Source organism: Urocitellus parryii, chromosome 1 (assembly GCF_045843805.1).
Source record: "Urocitellus parryii isolate mUroPar1 chromosome 1, mUroPar1.hap1, whole genome shotgun sequence".
NCBI lineage: Eukaryota > Metazoa > Chordata > Mammalia > Rodentia > Sciuridae > Urocitellus > Urocitellus parryii.
The window spans coordinates 168,508,461-168,527,934 of NC_135531.1; the positions used below are offsets into that span (position 1 = coordinate 168,508,461).

Here is a 19,474-nt window from a genome sequence, read left to right on the forward strand (position 1 = left end):
AATAATGGTGAAGCAAGTTTCCACCTCCTGCTTTAAGGTCGACTTGGTGATTTACTGCACTCTCGCCCTGACATGGAGACATGCCCAACAGGGCTGATCACTGGGCACATGCAGATTAGACCACCATGAGGCATCACCCCGACCTGTTAAAACAGTTGTTATCAATGGGAGGCTGAGATGAGGATGGCAACTCAGTGAGAGCTTGTCTGTAAATAAATATAAAAAGGGCTGGGGACATGCCTCAGTGGTTAAGTGTCCCTGGCTTCAATCCCTGCTACCAAAAAAAAAAAAAAAAAGAAAGAAAAAGTTTGTTATAAAAAAGATGGAAAGTAAGTATTGGCAAGGAAGTGGAAAAAAATGAGCCCCTGGTGAGAATGCAATTTATTACAGCAATTATGGAAAATGGTAGACAAAGTGCTCAAAAAAAAAAAGACTTACTCTATGACCAGCCATTTCAGGTCTGGTATTTACCCAAACACATTGAAGTCAGCATGTCAGAGGGACAGCTGGCCTGCCACGTGGGATGTGGTGTTACTCACAGATGCCAGGGAGCCAATCTAAGTGCCCACGGATGGATGGGTCATGGGGAAGGTGCGGTTGTTCACACCAGGGCTTTCCTATCAATCAGCTTCAAAGAAAGAGAAACCCTGTAGTTTTCAATAACATTGATGGAGCCAGAGAATGTCATGCTGAATGAGGTAAGCAGAGACCCAAAGGCCTCCGGTTCTCACTCACAGGTGGACCCTAAAACATCACCTCCCAGGACCAGAGGGCAGCTTCTGCGTGCCTGGGTGGGGGCCTGGGAGGAGGGGACGGCAGTAATGGATGGCAGCCTCAGCTGGGCAGGAGGAAGTCTGACTTTTCTGAGGTCTGTTACACACCATGCATGGTGTTACAGCTGACAATAAGAACTGCGTGTTTCATATTGCTGAGAGTGAACTTCCAATGTTCTCATCACGAATGTGTTAAATGTTTGAGATTAATGCCTATTTTCATTAGTTTGGTTTGATTTTTTGTATTTAGAAAAATCATAACTTTCTACCCCACGAATTATCTTTTAAATATGTAATAAAAATTGAATTAAATTAAGAAGGTCAAAGACTACTTTTTTGGAGTGACTTGAACAAGGTCACACTTCTTTCCAGGTCCCCTTGTCGCTGTGCACGCACGCATCCATATCATCTCCTGACACCCAGGGTGCTCCCCCCCAGACCCTGCCGACTGCTACGCCCACTTCCTGCTATGCCCACCTCCTGGTGGAAGGCCTTGTCCCCCTAGGCTCACTCACTGTTGTGGAAGGACAAGGGCCCCTTTGTGTTTTAGTTCTTTGTGAAGGAGACTTCCCCGTGGCCAGAGGGCTCGTATATGTGTTCAGGGCGCCTGGTGCTGCAACCTCGCTGTGGAGCCAGAGAGCAGCCCCATCTCTGCCATCCACTTTGCAATGCTGGGCGTGGAGCCAGGGCCCGCTGTGTGTGGAGCCAGGGCCCGCTGGGAGAGGGCTGCATCAGTCCTGTTTCTAAGGGGAGTGCCACCGGCAGGGCAGCTGCAGTGGCCTGGGGCCCAGGGACATCCCTGAGGCCTCCTCTGCTCTTCCTCAGTCCCTGGGAGAGCAACTGTGACCCTCACGAAAGTGAAGTCCTCAAGGAGCCCCTGTGATGTCCCAAAGTCGAGCCCAGCTCTCCCAGGCTGAGAAGTCCTAATGAAGCCCCCAGGGAGATTCCCTGGCCTTCCCTCCCCAGCCCCGACCACAGGGGAGAAAGACAAGCAAACACTGGGGTGCTAACTGGTAACACAGATGCTGTGTGTCCGTGAATGGCATAGACACCAGGAGGTCCCTGCTACGTAGATGAGGCAATGGGTTCATTTGATTTGAGCCATGGCCTCGCTGAAAAGAAGAACTAAGATTATTTGACCAACAACATCACATTTCTGAAAATGAGCAAAATACAACAGCACGTGAGTGTACCCAGGGAAAAGCTGAGCGCCCGCTCCCCAGTAGCCCACGGGAAAGGGCCAGGCCCATAACTGCCCAGCAGTGATGCCCGTGGCCTAGCAGGACCTCCTCCACGCAGGAGCAAAGACTGCAGGCTATGCATTAAAACCACCAGATTAATAAAGTGCGAGGTGCTTTTTACACTTTGAGTTTTATTTTAATGAAAGTATTGCTTGGCTTAGAAGATATTTTCTCTCTCTTCACTTTCTAAGTTCCTGCAGCTGAGGAACATGGAGCCTGCCTGTTAGTACAGAGGACTGGGTGACCAGGGAAAAGACTTAGGAAAAGGGAGGGACGGTGTGACATTTCAAATGCTGTTGGATCGTGGTATAGCAAGAAGTACAATTTAAATTTTGTTATGGAAATATGAAAAAATATCAGCATTTTTAGGCCACTAAAAGACATCATTACTTTATATATATATATATATGTGTGTGTGTGTGACTGCAGGACCAATATGTTCCTATAACATATACACTCAGAAAAATGAGAAATCATAACCCATCTATGTATAGCAAAGTGCATAAATGCATTCTACTGTCATGTATAACTGATTAAAGCAAATAAAAAACATTTAAAAAATGATATCCCCAACCACAGTAACATTACTTGATCTTCTAACTCTGTGGCGAATAATTTCCAAGACCTGTCCATGAAAGCTCCCCTCCCTTCCTCCCCTGTGCACTGCAGGGAACGTAGACGCTGTGGGGGAGCCTGGGGGTCTAGTGCCTGAGAATCTCCACATTCTAAAGCAGGAGGTGGACAGACAGGACCCAGCTGACCGCACGTCGCACTCAGCTGTTGTTTTTACGGTGATGCTGGAGACAGATGCCCGTGTTGTTTCCGCAGAGACTTTATATACGCTTCCATCCCATTCTACACATACAAGAACATTTTTAGGATGGCTACCCAGATATTTTTTTCCTTTATATCATCATCTGGATTTTTGGCACCAAGGCACCTGGGTGTACCTTCTGGGAATCCTCACTTCTCTAGAGCTTTCTGGTACCTTTAAGAATCTATTGGCTTGACTGTTTCTGACAGATGCAAATAACAGGTGTAAGGATTCTAAAGTCAGCCAGAACTTGGGGGGTGAAGAGTGCCTGTAAACAGATGTCTTCCGCTCTTGTCCCCTCCACTCCTGCTTTGTACTCTGAGGCTGGTTTCACGGAGGCCACCCGCTGCGCCCGCTCTTGACTGATGGAGCAGATGACGGGTCCCCAGGCTGAAGCTGGGGGCACTCCTCCTTCCCGCAGGGCAGGCCCCCATCTTGGTCTCTCAGGCACCCTCTGTGCTTTGGGAGGTGAGTTTCCAGTGACAGGGCCATGCCAGGTTCAGTACTTTGATGTACAAGTTTGGACTGGCCTGGGGCCACCTTCCTGGGTTCCAACCCACCCTGCCACTGAAGGGTGAGGAGACCCCTAGGAAAACGGCTGACCCCCTCATTTCTTCATCTGTAAAACGTGGATCACCAGAACTGCCCCATGGGAGACTGTTCCTGAAGATCGGCCAGACAGCCCAGGTGAAGTCTCCCAGGCCTTGAGTGTGGTCGACTCCTTCCCGACCAGAGGATGCGGCATGGACCTGGCCAACAGGACGGCGGTGAGGGAGTTCCTTCTGCTGGGGTTCTCAGGAGTGCCCTGGCTGCAGCATGTACTTTTCGCCCTGTTTCTGGCCGTGTACCTGCTCTCCCTCGTGGGAAACACCCTCATCATCTTCATCGTCCTGGTGGAGGCCACGCTGCAGACACCCATGTACGTTTTCCTAGGAAACCTGTCCTTTCTGGAGATCTGGTACACCACAGCCACGGTGCCTAAGCTGCTGGCCACCTGCCTGTCCAAGGGCACGGCCATCTCTGTCCCTGGCTGCATTGTCCAGTACTACTTCTTCTTCTCCATGGGGGCCACCAAGTGTATCTTGCTGGCGGTGATGGCCTACGACCGGTATGTGGCCATCTGCAGCCCTCTCCGCTACTCCGTCCTCATGAGCCTTCAGCTCTGCCTGCGCTTTGCAGCTGGGTCTTGGGTCGGGGGCTTCGCGGCCCCCCTCCTACCTACCATACTCATCTCTCGCCTGAACTTCTGTGGCCCCCAGAAGATCAACCACTTCTTCTGTGACTCAGACCCCATTTTTAAACTTTCCTGCTCAGACACGTTCTTGGCAGAGGCCTTGGGCTACACCTGCAGCTCTGTGGTGATTCTCAGCTCCTTCCTCCTCACCATGTCCTCCTACGGCAACATTGTGGCCACCGTCCTCAGGCTGTCCTCCCTGGAGGCTCCGAAGAAGACCTTCTCCACCTGTGCCTCCCACCTCACCGTGGTCACCATCTACTACGGCACCATCATCTTCGCCTACGTCCACCCTCCAGCCAAGTACAACTTCACCATTGGCAAAGTGATCTCCGTGTTCTACTGCGTGGTCACCCCGCTGGTGAACCCATTCATATATACCCTGAGAAACAAAGATGTGAAGAAAGCGTTCAGGAAAATTCTGGCACAGAAGAGATTCCTCTTGACCAGAAACAGACAGGAGTTTTGAGATATCAACACAAAAAAGCAGTTTAGAATGGAAACTCAAACTCATGTGCAAAAGGTAAGTACTAAAAGCCATAGTCTGCTGTTGATACCACCTAACGTGGCCACCTGTGCATGGTACTTGTGTTTTAAACTCCACTGGACAGCTGTTCCACGTCTGCTCTGCCTCTGGTGCCTTAGTACAGCGCTGTGATGGGGGAAGGTACCTGACCCAGGCTTCTGCCCTTAATACATCCACAGGTTGGCCGAGTGGCAGTGTTCCAGGGACCCCGGGCCACAAAATCTCTGTTAAGTGGGGGCAGTGGTCCTCCATCTAATGATCTGATGGTCTGATCTATACTTGGTCCTTTGTACCTCAAAGATGTGTCCCCTTCAGGGACATTTCCTACACACACATGCCGAGTCAATGTTCTTCTCAGGCATTGATGTTGACTTGTCAAAGATAATGCAGCTTAGTAATTCTGTTAGAAAAATTAGGCCGCCAGACTTTTTCTGAGGTACATAAAGCCATTACTAAATGGGGCGGGGGTTGTGGCTCAGAGGTAGAACACTTGCCTAGCACGTATGAGGCACTGGGTTCCACCCTCAGCACCACATAAAAATTAAATAAAGGAATTGTGTCCACCTACAACTAAAAAATAAATATTAAAAGAAAAAACATGAGTAAGTGAACTCTATTTCAAAAATTAGCAAGGATACCATGACTCAAAAGTAAAAAAAAAAAAAATAACTTAGATCTGGACACTGAGAATGGAATATCTTAGGTGGTGAAGTAGTGACTGTTTCAGATTCCTACAAGGTATGCAAGGAGACACCTGATTAAGCAAAAACAAGTCTGATTCTGAAAGAGAATGCCCAGTCCCCTCCTGTGACAAGGAAGCCCTGTCATTCCCATCAATGCAGCACAGGAGCACAGGTGACAGCAGGGGACAGACCCTAACTCCTGAGCCAGCCTTCTAGGTCAGGCCTCCTCCACCTGCTCCCTGTAAGGGCATGGTGGCCCAGTGGCCAGGACAAGCTGAGGGACGGCAGGACCTCACCTGGACCTCTGGGCTGAGAACCTGCCCTGCTGGGAGGTCAGGACCACATCCAGTCTCGAGGGGCAAACTAGAACAAACTAACTCCACCAAGGTGTTTTTAATGACAAGAAAATGGAATAAAATCCAGAGTTTGTAGCACAGGCCTATGTTTGAAAAATTTCTTAGTTTAAATTGCAAGATGAGATTCCCTGGATTCCACAAGAGCTATGATAAAATCTTTGGTGAATACCTGGTTAGTTTTAGTTTTCACTTTTGAAGCAGTGAACAATCTTGGCAACTGTCACCAAGGTGACCTTTACAGTGAACATGAAACTTGGGCCACACGACATCTTCTCTAAACCTCAGCCTTCCACCAGAACCTCAAAGCCATGTGCAAACTGTCCCAACAATGAGGAGCTGCTCCGAATCGTCGTGTGCAAACTCAAGGAAGGCGAGGTTCTCATCCTGTCATGCTGGCAGTCTTCCCTGTAGCCAACCTCTGGGTACACCCTCCTATATCCTGTGTTATGGCCTCGGGGGGCCGTATCTGAACTCCCTCCCTGGCAGCTCCCCCATTCCCAGGTGCTCCCTGGGGCTGCCCTGGGCTGGGTCAACCGGGAGCTGCATGTGGCCTGGAGAAGGGGCTCACTCTGTGCTCCAGGCTGCACCTTCAGACCCTTGGAAGAACCCCCCACACCCCACCCCCCCAGTTCCTTCATTTTCACCCCAGTGTTTTGTTTTGGGGACTCTCAGGGCACACTCAGGCGTGGCAGGAAGTGTGGGTTCACTGGAAGGGACAAACTTGGTGATAGTAACAATGGTGGCAACTTCTTAGGTGGGACGCACCAGAGAGGACCTTCCTGGAGTGTCAGTCTGTGCTGATGGAGACCCTCATAAGGCAGAATAGCAGAAAAAAGGGAAATGCAATCCCAGGTCAGGTACAGAAGTCCCCAGGGTCTAACGACAGTCAAAAATATTCCATCATATTTGGATCATAAAACTCTACGTCCATCTGAAGGAAGTTCACAAAACATGCAGGAGACACATGGAGAGGACAGTCCCTTTCAGGCTGCTGTCCAAGTCTAGACCCGACTCACACATTGATACCAACTGGGTCGGCAGCGCATCTGGGGCGTCTCTCCTAAGATTTAAAGCAACATCTCAATTTAGGAAATCAGTTTAAAGCTTTCTCTTTTTTGGTGGTATATTGCAGTGTGGTGGGAATTTACTAAAATAGCTGATACCACTTACAGTGTGGGCATGAAATTCGCACTACAGCGTCTCTGACGTTCTGAGGGACTGGATTTCCTTGTAGAGTCTCTGCCTCCCTGACAGCCACCTCGAGGTTGAATTGTGCCACAGGCTGCAGCAGAAGTGACCTCGACTTTGCCCCACGAACCGTCTCATGCAGCTGCTCAAGTTGGCAATCCTGACCCCCAGTGCTCCCTTGGCTGTGCTGCTCCATGGCTGCCCCTGAACACCCATGTCATCCTGTTTTCACACTGTATCTTTCCTTGTGAATGGAAATGGGTTTATCTCCACCAATAACAGCAGAATCAAGCTGTCTGTGTCCACATCTCAAATGCCACAGCATCCTCCTCAGGGGCCTGCCTCCTTCCTCTCAGGACACCTTCCAAACTGTCCTCTGCGTCACACCAAGCGGGAGGGTTTTGCAGTGTCAGTCAGAGATGTCTCTGTCCTGCTTAGCAGACACCAGTGTCCTTGTTTTGCCCTAGTGCTGGCCCTGACCTAGAAACCCTGCCGGACCTGGCCACCTGTTTCCATGTTCTTTCTTTTGCCAGAGTTAAAGACCTGTGATAGCCCATTACCACACACCTGCCACGCACCCCCCCCCAGCCATTGCACCCATGGCTGGCCCCCTGTAGGACCCTGCTCCCAGCACGGGGGCTGTGCTGCTCCCCAGGCCCACTCCCCAGGTTTCCCTCCTTGGAAGGAGCCCTGGCCTCCCAGAAAATCTCAGAGCTTCAGCTCACCTGCCTTACAGTCAGGGGCCTTCCACTCAGACCTCACTAGGTTACCATTGCACATCTTTCCATCTGAAGATATGATAGTGGAACTGAAACACGGTCTCTTATCCTACTTCTCATGATAAATTATATCAAAAGTTCACAAAGTGAAGCAATCTCAGTTCTTCACCTGTCCCGTCACCCTGTCTAAAGTGCTCTCATGATCTCCTGGGTTTTCATGTGAAGCCAAGGAAGGGAAGGCACACAGAGAGGAATTCATAACTTTCCCTCAAAACCCTGGAATTGCATGCACAGCATGCCCTTGGGATCTCAGTTCTTTATGAAGTAGGTTCAGTATCAGGGCAAAGAGAGACTTTTTTTTTTTTTTTTTTTTTTTTTTGCCATCCTATGTTCCATCAAATGTCCTGTTTTGCAGATTTCTCTAGTATTGGATGGTTTCTGATTCTGATTTCTGCTATTTCAAAAAAGTCCTAGACAAATAATGTTATGTGGTAGTGTGTGCATGTAAATGTAGATGAGTGTGTCTATGTTTGTGTGTGCATGTGAATATAGATGTGTGTGTATTTGGGTCTATATGTGCATGTGAATGTAGGTGTGTGTGGATGTGTGTGTGTGTGTGTGTGTGTGTGTGTGTATGTGTGTGTCATTCTCAGGGGTGGAACTGAAGGTCCAAGTAAAATGCATTCACATATTTAATAGATACATTAAATTTTGTCCCCAAGAGAATTTCAAAATTTTGTATTTCCACAGCCATTCTACCAGTGCAGCTCCTTTAGAGAAGGTCTTTCCAAAAGATGAATTTGGTCAATCTGTTATGTAAAAACCCAAAGCAAGCAAACAAACAAAAAAAAAACCCAATTTTGATGAGCTAAATTAGTACTTTGACTATAAGTTTGATATTTCACATGAATATCACAAATCCTGGTATTTCACACCCACAGAATTTGTCTTGTTTGTTTTGCCCATTTTTCTGTTGTGCTACCAACTCATTCCTGTCAGTATCAGGGATTTTGTTCTGGTTTTAAGAAATACTAACCTTGAACTATGAGCTGAGTTGCAAATTTTTTTCCTGTTTGCTGATTTTTAAATATATGCTTCTATCAACCTGTGGAAAATACTTTTCATTTAGTGGTATATTTCAATCCTCAACATCACGAACCTTATATTTTGAGGAAATACTTTTCTTATACAATTATTTGAAAGGATTTCAACATGTTTTGTTCTAGAATTTATTTTTTTTTTCTCAAAAAGCATAACTGGCCCATAGGAAGTGGTCAGCTTGTTTACAATTTGTTGCAATAGATTATATATTTTCAAGGTAAACGTTCATTCAGGGCAATATTATGTATCAAGAGGTCAATCAAAAATAAAATCAGTCTCATAAAGAAGAAAGAAAACCGCCATGGACGTCCTGTCTGGTCTGTGTGTGGGGTGCACAGCTGGCCGTCCTGCTCACACCCTGTGCACTTTGGGAAGGGGCCTCTGCTGGGGCTGAGGGGCCTTGGCAGCCCTCTTGGAGGCAGCTGGCAGCTGGAGCTGTCCAGCTCTTCTGTGCTGGCTGGTTCCCGCTCAGCCAGCTCTGGCTGTGGCTGAGCTTGGGCAAGCATGTTGCCAAGGTTACGGGTTTGTCCATCTCTCCCTGGGGCAGTAAGTTTGCTCCATGGGTCCTGAAGCTGTGCTGTGGGTGGCTCTTGCTGAGCTGATGGTTCTGTCATTACAGCACCTGTTCTTACTCTTGTAGTTTTCTTTAGGGTAAAAATCAACAGCCACCCCCGACTTCTTTGATTAGTGTTTCTGTAGTATATATTTTGATTCTTTTACTTTTTTTTTTTTGGTACTGGGGATTGAACTCAGGGGCACGCAACCACTGAGCCATATCCCCAGCCCTATTTTATATTATATTTAGAGACAGGGTCTCACTGTTGCTGAGTCTGGCTTTGAACTCATAATCTACTGCCTCAGCCTCCCAAGCAGCTGAGATTCAAGCATCTGCCACCATGCCCAGCTGATTCTTTTACTTTCATCTACTTATACCATTATATTTAAGGTGAATTTTTTTTGTAGACAGTGTATACTTGGATCGTTTTTTAAAGTCTATTTGACAACATTTGCTTTTTAATTGTTCTTTTGACAATTACTGGCATCCAAAGTAATTATCAATATAATTGAAATTAAGATTATAAGTTTCTTATTTGTATTTCATAATTTTAAAATATTTTTATGAATAATGTTTTAATATACAGTTTATATTAATATTCTAAAATGAAGAAAGAAGCAATTAAGCCCTTTCTCCTGGTATGAATCATTTAAATCAGATCATACCAGTTCCTGAATTGGGGTCTTGAAAGACTACCAGTCAGAAGGGTAGGGAGAGTCGGCCAGCTGAGGAGGGTCAGAGCAAGGCCACTGTTTCTGTTACGTGTTCTCAATCCTGGAAACTCTTGTTAACCAACAGCTCAGTCTTTGTCCCGACACCTATCCAATAATGAAGAGAGTTTTGAGAAAAAAAAAAAAAGAAGTTTTATAGCTTTGCCAGGAGAGGAGAAGCACAGGGGACTCCTATCCTAGAGGCTCTGATTCTACCCAACGGGGGAACAGGGGACTTTCAAAGAGGTGATTCAAAGCTACACTCTGGGTGTGCCCTATGGGGGTCATAATTCACTGGAAGGACTTGGGAGATGGCTGTTCCTGGGTCTTCTTGCAGTGTCCCATGTCTGAATTACTGCATTCCTGGTGTGAGAGCTCAAGGACAGCTAACTTGTGCTAGGACAGGAAGAATGCAACCTTGCTCCTTCACAGCTAAGGAGCAGGAGGGGGAGAAGAGAAAGAGGGGAAAGAACATGTCAGATTTAAAGCAACCCACAGAGGCTGAGCAGTCACAATGTGCGCCCCGTTAGGTCTGACAGTGGCCTTGGACCACGGCCCAGGCCATGCAGGGCTTTGGACTCCATCAGTCTGACATCTCAGGGAAAACAGAGCCCTCTTCACTGTTTTTGACCAGTTGAATGGATTAGCACTTGTGAAGTCCAGGAGGTGCACACGCCTTTAAATCTCAAGCAAGGACTGGGAGAGGTGACTGAGGTTTCTGTTAGCCAGCTTTTCTTTAATGTGAAGAATACAGAGGAAATCAGCTTAGAGGAGGAATTATTTGTTCCAGTTATGGTTTCACAGGTTTGGGTCCAGGGTTGTCTGGCTCCATTGCTGGGGCCTGAGGTGAGGGAGAACCTCATGATGGAGAGGGAGGCATTGGGGAGCAAGCAGCTCAGCCCAAGGCAGCTGAAAAGCAGGGATGAGATATCACCCCCAAGGTCCCATGCCCTTCAACCAGGCCCTGCCTCCTGCAGGTTCCATGACCTCCCAGGGTCCACTCAGCCAACAGGGGACTAATCCACTGTGAGGTCAGAGCCCACACTATCCCATCACCTGCCCACTCCCCTCCCCAACATTCCTGCCCTGGGGATCAGCCTTCAACATGGGACACTGCAAATCCAAACCATAACAATGTAGAACTCAGCTTGGCATTTAGAAGGCGCACACACACACACACACGCACACGCACACAAAATGGTCTTGTTCATCCAGATCCCATTTTTTTTTATTAGTCGTTCATAACATTACATAGTTCTTAATACATCATATTACACGGTTTGATTTGATTCAAGTGGATTATGAACTCCCGCTTTTACCCCGTATACAAATTGCTGTATCACATCAGTTACCCTTCCATTGATTGACATATTGCCTTTCTAGTGTCTGGTGTATTCTGCTGTCTGTCCTATTGTCTACTATCCCCCCTCCCCTCCCCTCCCCTCCCCTCCCCATTTCTCTCTCTACCCCTTCTACTGTAAATCATGTCTTCCATTTGTATTCTCTTGACTTACCCCTCCTTACCTCTTATATGACATTTTGTATAACCCTGAGGATCGCCTTCCATTTCCATGCAATTTCCCTTCTCACTCCCTTTCCCTCCCACCTCTCATCCCTGTTTACTGTAAATATTCTTCTCAAGCTCTTCGTCCCTACCCTGTCCTTGTTTACACCCCTTATATCAAAGGAGTCATTTGGTATTTGATTTTTAAAGATTGACTAGCTTCACTTAGCATAATCTGCTCTAATGCCATCCATTTCCCTCCAAATTCTATAATTTTGTCATTTTTTAATGCAGAGTAATACTCCATAGTGTATAAATGCCACATTTTTTTTATCCATTCATCTATTGAAGGGCATCTAGGCTGGTTCCACAGTCTTGCTATCGTGAATTGAGCTGCTATGAACATCGATGTAGCAGTGTCCCTGTAGCATGCTCTTGTTAGGGCTTTAGGGAATAGACCGAGAAGGGGAATAGCTGGGTCAAATGGTGGTTCCATTCCCAGCTTTCCGAGAAATCTCCATACTGCTTTCCAAATTGGCTGCACCAATTTGCAGTCCCACCAGCAATGAACAAGAGTGCCCTTTTCCCCGCATCCTCTCCAGCACTTATTGTTGTTTGACTTCCTAATGGCTGCCAGTCTTACTGGAGTGAGATGGTATCTTAGGGTAGTTTTGATTTGCATTTCTCTGACTGCTAGCGATGGTGAGCATTTTTTCATGTACTTGTTGATTGATTGTATGTCCTCCTCTGAGAAGTGTCTGTTCAGGTCCTTGGCCCATTTATTGATTGGGTTATTTGTTATCTTATTGTCTAATTTTTTGAGTTCTTTGTATATTCTGGTTATTAGGGCTCTATCTGAAGTGTGTGGAGTAAAGATTTGTTCCCAGGATGTAGGCTCCCTATTTATCTCTCTTATTGTTTCTTTTGCTGAGAAAAAACTTTTTAGTTTGAGTAAGTCCCATTTGTTGATTCTATTTGTTAACTCTAGCGCTATGGGTGTCCTATTGAGGAATTTGGAGCCCGATCCCACAGCGTGTAGATCATAACCAACTTTTTCTTCTATCAGATGCCGTGTCTCTGATTTAATATCAAGCTCCTTGATCCATTTTGAGTTAACTTTTGTGCACGGCGAGAGATAGGGATTCAGATTCATTTTGGTGCAAATGGATTTCCAGTTTTCCCAGCACCATTTGTTGAAGATGCTATCCTTCCTCCATTGCATGCTTTTAGCCCCTTTATCAAAAATAAGATAGTTGTAGTTTTGTGGATTGGTTACTGTGTCCTCTATTCTGTACCATTGGTCCACCCGCCTGTTTTGGTACCAGTACCATGCTGTTTTTGTTACTATTGCTCTGTAGTATATTTTGAAGTGTGGTATCGCTATACCGCCTGATTCACACTTCCTGCTTAGTATTGTTTTTGCTATTGTGGGTCTTTTATTATTCCATATGAATTTCATGATTCTTTTATCTATTTCTACAAGATATGCTGTTGGGATTTTGATTGGCATTGCATTGAACTTATAGAGAACTTTTGGTAATATCGCCATTTTGATGATGTTAGTTCTGCCTATCCATGAGCAGGGTATGTTTTTCCATCTTCTAAGGTCTTCTTCTATGTCTTTCTTTAGGGTTCTGTAATTTTCATTGTATAAATCTTTCACCTCTTTTGTTAGGTTGATTCCCAAGTATTTTATTTTTTGGGGGGATATTGTGAATGGAGTAGTTGTCCTCATTTCCGTTTCAGAGGATTTGTCGCTGATATACAGGAATGCCTTTGATTTATGCGTGTTGATCTTATATCCTGCCACTTTGCTGAATTCATTTATTAGCTCTAATAGCTTCTTTGTAGACCCTTTTGGGTCTGCTAGGTATAGAATCATATCATCTGCAAATAGTGATAATTTAAGTTCTTCTTTTCCTATTTTTATGCCTTTAATTTCTTTTGACTGTCTAATTGCTCTGGCCAGTGTTTCGAGGACTATGTTGAACAGAAGTGGTGAGAGAGGGCATCCCTGTCTTGTACCAGATCTTAGAGGGAATGCCTTCAATTTTTCTCCATTCAGAATGATGCTGGCCTGTGGCTTATCATAGATTGCTTTTACAATGTTGAGGTATGATCCTGTTATCCCTAATTTTTCTAGCGTTTTGAACATAAAGGGATGCTGTACTTTGTCGAATGCTTTTTCTGCATCTATTGAGATGATCATATGGTTCTTATTTTTAAGTCTATTGATGTGGTGAATAACATTTATTGATTTCCGTATATTAAACCAGCCTTGCATCCCAGGGATGAATCCTACTTGATCATGATGTATAATTTTTTTGATATGTATTTGAATCCGATTCGCCAGAATTTTATTGAGGATTTTTGCGTCAAGGTTCATTAGAGATATTGGTCTGTAGTTTTCCTTCTTTGATGTGTCTTTGTCTGGTTTCGGAATCAGGGTGATGTTGGCCTCGTAGAATGAATTTGGAAGTTCTCCCTCTTTTTCTATTTCCTGAAATAGCTTGAAAAGTATTGGTGTTAGTTCCTCTTTAAAGGTTTTGTAAAACTCTGCTGTATACCCATCCGGTCCTGGGCTTTTCTTAGTTGGTAGTCTTTTGATGGTTTCTTCTATTTCCTCTATTGTTATTGGTCTGTTTAGGTTGTCTATATCCTCCTGGCTCAATCTGGGCAGATCATAGGACTCAAGGAATTTATCTATGCCTTCAGTATCTTCTATTTTATTGGAGTATAAGGATTCAAAGTAATTTCTGATTATCTTCTGTATTTCTGAAGTGTCTGTTGTGATATTGCCTTTTTCATCCCGTATGCTAGTAATTTGGGTTCTCTCTCTTCTTCTCTTCGTTAGCATGGCTAAGGGTCTGTCAATTTTATTTATTTTTTCAAAGAACCAGCTTTTAGTTTTGTCAATTTTTTCAATTGTTTCTTTTGTTTCAATTTCATTAATTTCAGCTCTGATTTTAATTATTTCTTGCCTTCTACTTCTTTTGCTGTTGTTTTGCTCTTCTTTTTCTAGGATTTTGAGATGAAGTATGAGATCATTTATTTGTTGGTTTTTTCTTTTTTTGAGGAATGAACTCCAAGCAATGAATTTTCCTCTTAGAACTGCTTTCAATGTGTCCCATAGATTCCGATATGTTGTGTCTGTGTTTTCATTTAACTCTAGGAATTTTTTAATTTCCTCCTTGATGTCTTCTAAAACCCATTGATCACTCAGCAACCTATTGTTCATTCTCCAGGTGATGCTTGATTTTTCCTTTCTTCTTTTATCATTGATTTTCAGTTTCATTCCATTATGATCAGATAAGATGCATGGTATTATCTCTACCCCTTTGTATTGTCTAATAGTTGCCCTGTGACATAGTATATGGTCTATTTTTGAGAAGGTTCCATGTGCTGCTGAGAAAAAAGTGTAGCTACTTGATGTTGGGTGGTATAGTCTATATATGTCAATTAAGTCTAGGTTGTTAATTGTGTTATTGAGTTCTATAGTTTCCTTATTTAACTTTTGTTTGGAAGATCTGTCCAGTGGTGAGAGAGGTGTGTTGAAGTCTCCCATGATTATTGTATGTTGGTCTATTAGACTCTTGAACTTGAGAAGAGTTTGCTTGATGAACACCGCTGCACCATTATTTGGGGCATATATATTTATGATTGTTATGTCTTGTTCGTGTATGGTTCCCTTGAGCAGTATGAAGTGTCCTTCTATATCCCTTTTGATTAGCTTTGGCTTGAAATCTATTTTATTAGATATGAGTATGGACACTCCTGCTTGTTTCCGCGGTCCATATGAGTGATATGATTTTTCCCAACCTTTCACCTTCAGTCTATGTATATCTTTTCCTATCAAATGCGTCTCCTGTAGACAGCATATTGTTGGGTCTTGTTTTTTGATCCATTCTACTAGCCTGTGTCTCTTAATTGGTGAGTTTAAGCCATTAACATTTAGGGTTATTATTGAGATATGGTTTGTTCTTCTATCCATATTTGTTTATTGATGTTACTAAACCTGATTTGTTATCCTCTTTGACTACTTTCCCCCCTTTACTGTCCTACCTCCCATTGTTGGTTTTCAATGTTATTTTCCATTTCCTCTTCCTGTAATGTTTTGCCAAGGATTTTTTGAAGAGATGGTTTTCTAGCTGCGAATTCTTTTAACTTTTGTTTATTGTGGAAGGTTTTAATTTCATCTTCTAATCTGAAGCTTAATTTCGCCGGATACACGATTCTTGGTTGGAGCCCATTGTCTTTCAGTGTTTGGAATATGTTATTCCAGGATCTTCTAGCTTTCAGAGTCTGTGTTGAGAGATCAGCTGTTATCCTGATTGGTTTACCCCTAAATGTAATCTGCTTTCTTTCTCTTGCAGCTTTTAAAATTCTCTCCTTATTCTGTATGTTGGACATCTTCATTATAATGTGTCTAGGTGTGGATCTCTTATGATTTTGCACATTCGGCGTCCTGTAGGCTTCTAGGATTTGGGATTCTGTCTCAATCTTCAATTCTGGGAAGTTTTCTCGTATTATTTCACTGAATAGACTGTTTATTCCTTTGGAATGGAGCTCTGTGCCTTCCTGTATCCCAATGACTCTTAAATTTGGTCTTTTGATATTGTCCCATAATTCTTGGATGTTCTGCTCATGGTTTCTTAGCAGACTTGCTGAGCTGTCTATGTTCTTTTCCAGTTGAAATACTTTGTCTTCATTGTCTGATGTTCTCTCTTCTAAGTGATCTACTCTGCTGGTAGTATTCTCAATTGAGTTTTTAAGTTGGTTTATAGCTTCCTGCATTTCTAGAATTTCAATTTGTTTGTTTTTTATTACCTCTATCTCCCTGTGAAATTGATTTTTTACTTCCTGGATTTGTTTGTCAATGTGATCTTTCATTGTCTGATTTTGCTGTCTCATGTCTTCCTTGAGACTCCAGATCATCTGAAGCATATATATCCTGAACTCTTTATCTGATATTCCATCTGTTGCAGCTATTACCTCTTCTAAAGTTGAGTTGACCTGCATTGCTTGTGGTCCTTTCTTTCCTTGTCTTTTCATACTGCTCGCGTTTCTTTCTGCTTGGTGCAACTGTTGTGTTTTGAAATTTACCCCCTATTTATTTATGTTGCTCTTGTATACTTGAAAAGTCTCCCTTGCAGGTGCGGGCGGCGGCTGTGCCCCTACTCCAATTGGGGTGACGTGTCTACCACGCTGGCGGCTCTCTGGGCCTGTTCCGGGAGTGGAAGGCGGCTCTGCTCTGTCCCTATTCCAATTGGGGTGTCGTGACTACAATGCTGGCAGGTCGCTGGGCCTGTTCCAGGCGTGGGAGGTGGGCTTGGCTGGCGGGATTCCACCTAATGGCAGTCCCTAACCTCCCTGCTTGCTAATTAATGGCTTCTCTGAGGCGCCACGCCTTCTGTAGCTGCGGGGCAGGCCGCGCGAATCAGTTGGCCTGGATCTCCGGGTTCCTGCTGCTGGCTGTTTTGATGTTGCAAGCTGTTGGAGAGTGGTGGTGTATTCTTCAGCTTTCCCGGATGGTGGCCGCTGACTGCCTGGATGGAGTGTCCGCTGTTTTGATGTTGCACTCTGAAGGAGAGTGGCGGTGTATCCTTCAGCTTTCCCGGATGGTGGCCGCTGACTGCCTCGGTGGAGTGTCCGCTGTGGGGGATGGGACTGTACTGCTTCCTTCCCCTTCTGAGAACCCGTGCTTGGCCCAAGGGTCCGTGTGGGCTTGGCTGGTGGGATTCCACCTAATGGCCTTCCCTAACCTCCCTGCTTGCCAATTAATGGCTTCACTGAGGCGCCACGCCTTCTGTAGTCGCAGGGCAGGCCACGCGAATCAGTTGGCCTGGATCTCCGGGGCCCTGCTGCAGGCTGCTGGTATCCCTGGCACTCTATCACTTTGATTTTTTCTGCTTGCCCCTCCCCCAGCGCTGGCTAGCCAGGTTTCGTTTTGGCTGCTACTGGGAGGAGGGGTTGGAGGTCAGGTGTCTCTGGTTTCCCCCTAGTCTTTATGGAGTCTCAGCTTGATACTTCCTCTCCCGGCAAGCCTAGGAGAGATTTTATGCGAATTCCCGCTGTCTGGGGGGTGAGCTGAATGACACCGACCTGTTTTGATGTTGCACTCTGAAGGAGAGTGGCGGTGTATCCTTCAGCTTTCCCGGATGGTGGCCGCTGACTGCCTCGGTGGAGTGTCCGCTGTGGGGGATGGGACTGTACCGCTTCCTTCCCCTTCTGAGAACCCGTGCTCGTGCTCGGCCCAAGGGTCCCTGTGGGCTTGGCTGGTGGGATTCCACCTAATGGCCTTCCCTAACCTCCCTGCTTGCCAATTAATGGCTTCACTGAGGCGCCACGCCTTCTGTAGCCGCAGGGCAGGCCACTCGAATCAGTTGGCCTCCAGATCCCATTTTTGCACAGGGGTGTGAGTTTAAAAAAATGTCTTAAGCATTAGAACTTCTGTCTCCAGTTCCATGGTTACTGAAGAATGCCCTCGTGGGCTTGTGGGGTAAGAAGCCTGCGGACTTCTCACCAGTTTCCCCCATGCTTACATTTCCTTGTGGAGGGAGAGCTTCCTGAGCCCTGGGTTTGGCAGTCACTTTGGTGCCATGAGGTCAGAGGACCAAAAGAAGAGGTGTTTTCCTATGCACCACGGGCACTAGTCAATTCCACCTGCTTCTTGGGTACTCAACAGGAGGCAGAACGAGATGGCTCCGTGACCTAACAGGAACACTGACAGTCAGTAGGGCTCACCGGGACGTCACTGATGAGCTTTGTTGTGCAAGAACTGACCTGACTCTTCCACCCTGTGCACACATCATGCTCATGGTGTGCAGCCATGAAATGCATGAGTAGTTTCCAGTTCTATCCTGATTTATTCACCTAGTCATTACAAGGTCAATTTAGGGTGAGAACTCAGACATCCAAGAGCCTCTACACTTTTTGAGGAAGTAAAAAGTAGGATTAAATATGCAATCAGGAAATGTTTCCCAAATTCCTTAAAAAACATACATATATACACATTTGTGTGTGTATAAGCTCAAGAACATACATGCAATGTACAACTTATATATGTACACACAAATATGCATCTGTGCACACACAGACACACAGACACATATACAGTTCCATGCAAGCTCACAGTAGCATTAAAGATGCATTTCTCCTGACATACACATCTGTATTTCTATGTTTTTTCTTCCAGTTCTTCTGCAGCTGGCAAATTCAAGACTGCTCTTTCTATACCTTTGTCATTGTCCCCAGATCCATGATGAACTCTGACAAATGTCCATTCTCTTTCTTTCCTGGGATATGCCCCACCTGATTTTCTGTTTTCTTACAATTAATTAATTTTTGCTGACCCAGAGTATGCCTTTATTTTTTTTGTGTGTGATAATGTGTTTTTATTTCAAATCTGAAGACAATCTTTTTAAAAAGCCTAAAAACTTAATGTAAATTGGAAATCATTTTTTTTAAAGTTTATATTGGGGAAAAAAAATTTAAAAAAATTATCTTTCATTATTGAAGAGCTACAATTATTTTCCTTAACAGCTATTATCTTAAAGACCAGGGCATGCATTATATGTGTAAACACACACACTTTTATCATATATGTAGTTACAGTAACCTGACATATTGTTTGGTAAAACTATATTATTATTTGCTCAAATGAGAAAATTAGGTCAGCATATGGATTTGGGGAGAACGCCCAGTCCACGGTACTGTCCGTATCCTATTATTCATAATTTTGTGTTTGAGAGATACATTCACCAAGCCATCCGCAGCTCTGTGTTAAGTCTTTTTTTTAAAAAAAAAAAAAAGAGAGAGAGAGAGAGGAGAGAGAGAGACTTTTGATATTTATTTATTTATTTTTTTAGTTTTTAGTGGACACAACATATTTGTTTGTATGTGGTGCTGAGGTTCGAACCCGGGCCGCACCCATGCCAGGCGATCACACTACCGCTTGAGCCACATTCCCAGCCCAAGTCTTTCACTCAAAGTTGAAGTTAATTTCTCCGTTGTGATTGATTCTGCTCTGGATTTGTAGTGTTCTGCTGATGAGATTTATGCGGCCTCAG

The 19,474-nt window shown here is 44.8% G+C and overlaps 1 protein-coding gene across 1 annotated transcript; it reads left to right on the top strand.

The window, feature by feature from the left end:
• The first annotated feature begins 3,571 nt into the window (after positions 1-3,571).
• LOC113178203 (olfactory receptor 6F1-like) lies at positions 3,572-4,531 on the top strand. Its single transcript, XM_026382629.2, has one exon. The coding sequence runs from the start codon at positions 3,572-3,574 to the stop codon at positions 4,529-4,531; it is 960 nt and encodes a 319-aa protein (XP_026238414.2).
• The last annotated feature ends 14,943 nt before the right edge of the window (positions 4,532-19,474 follow it).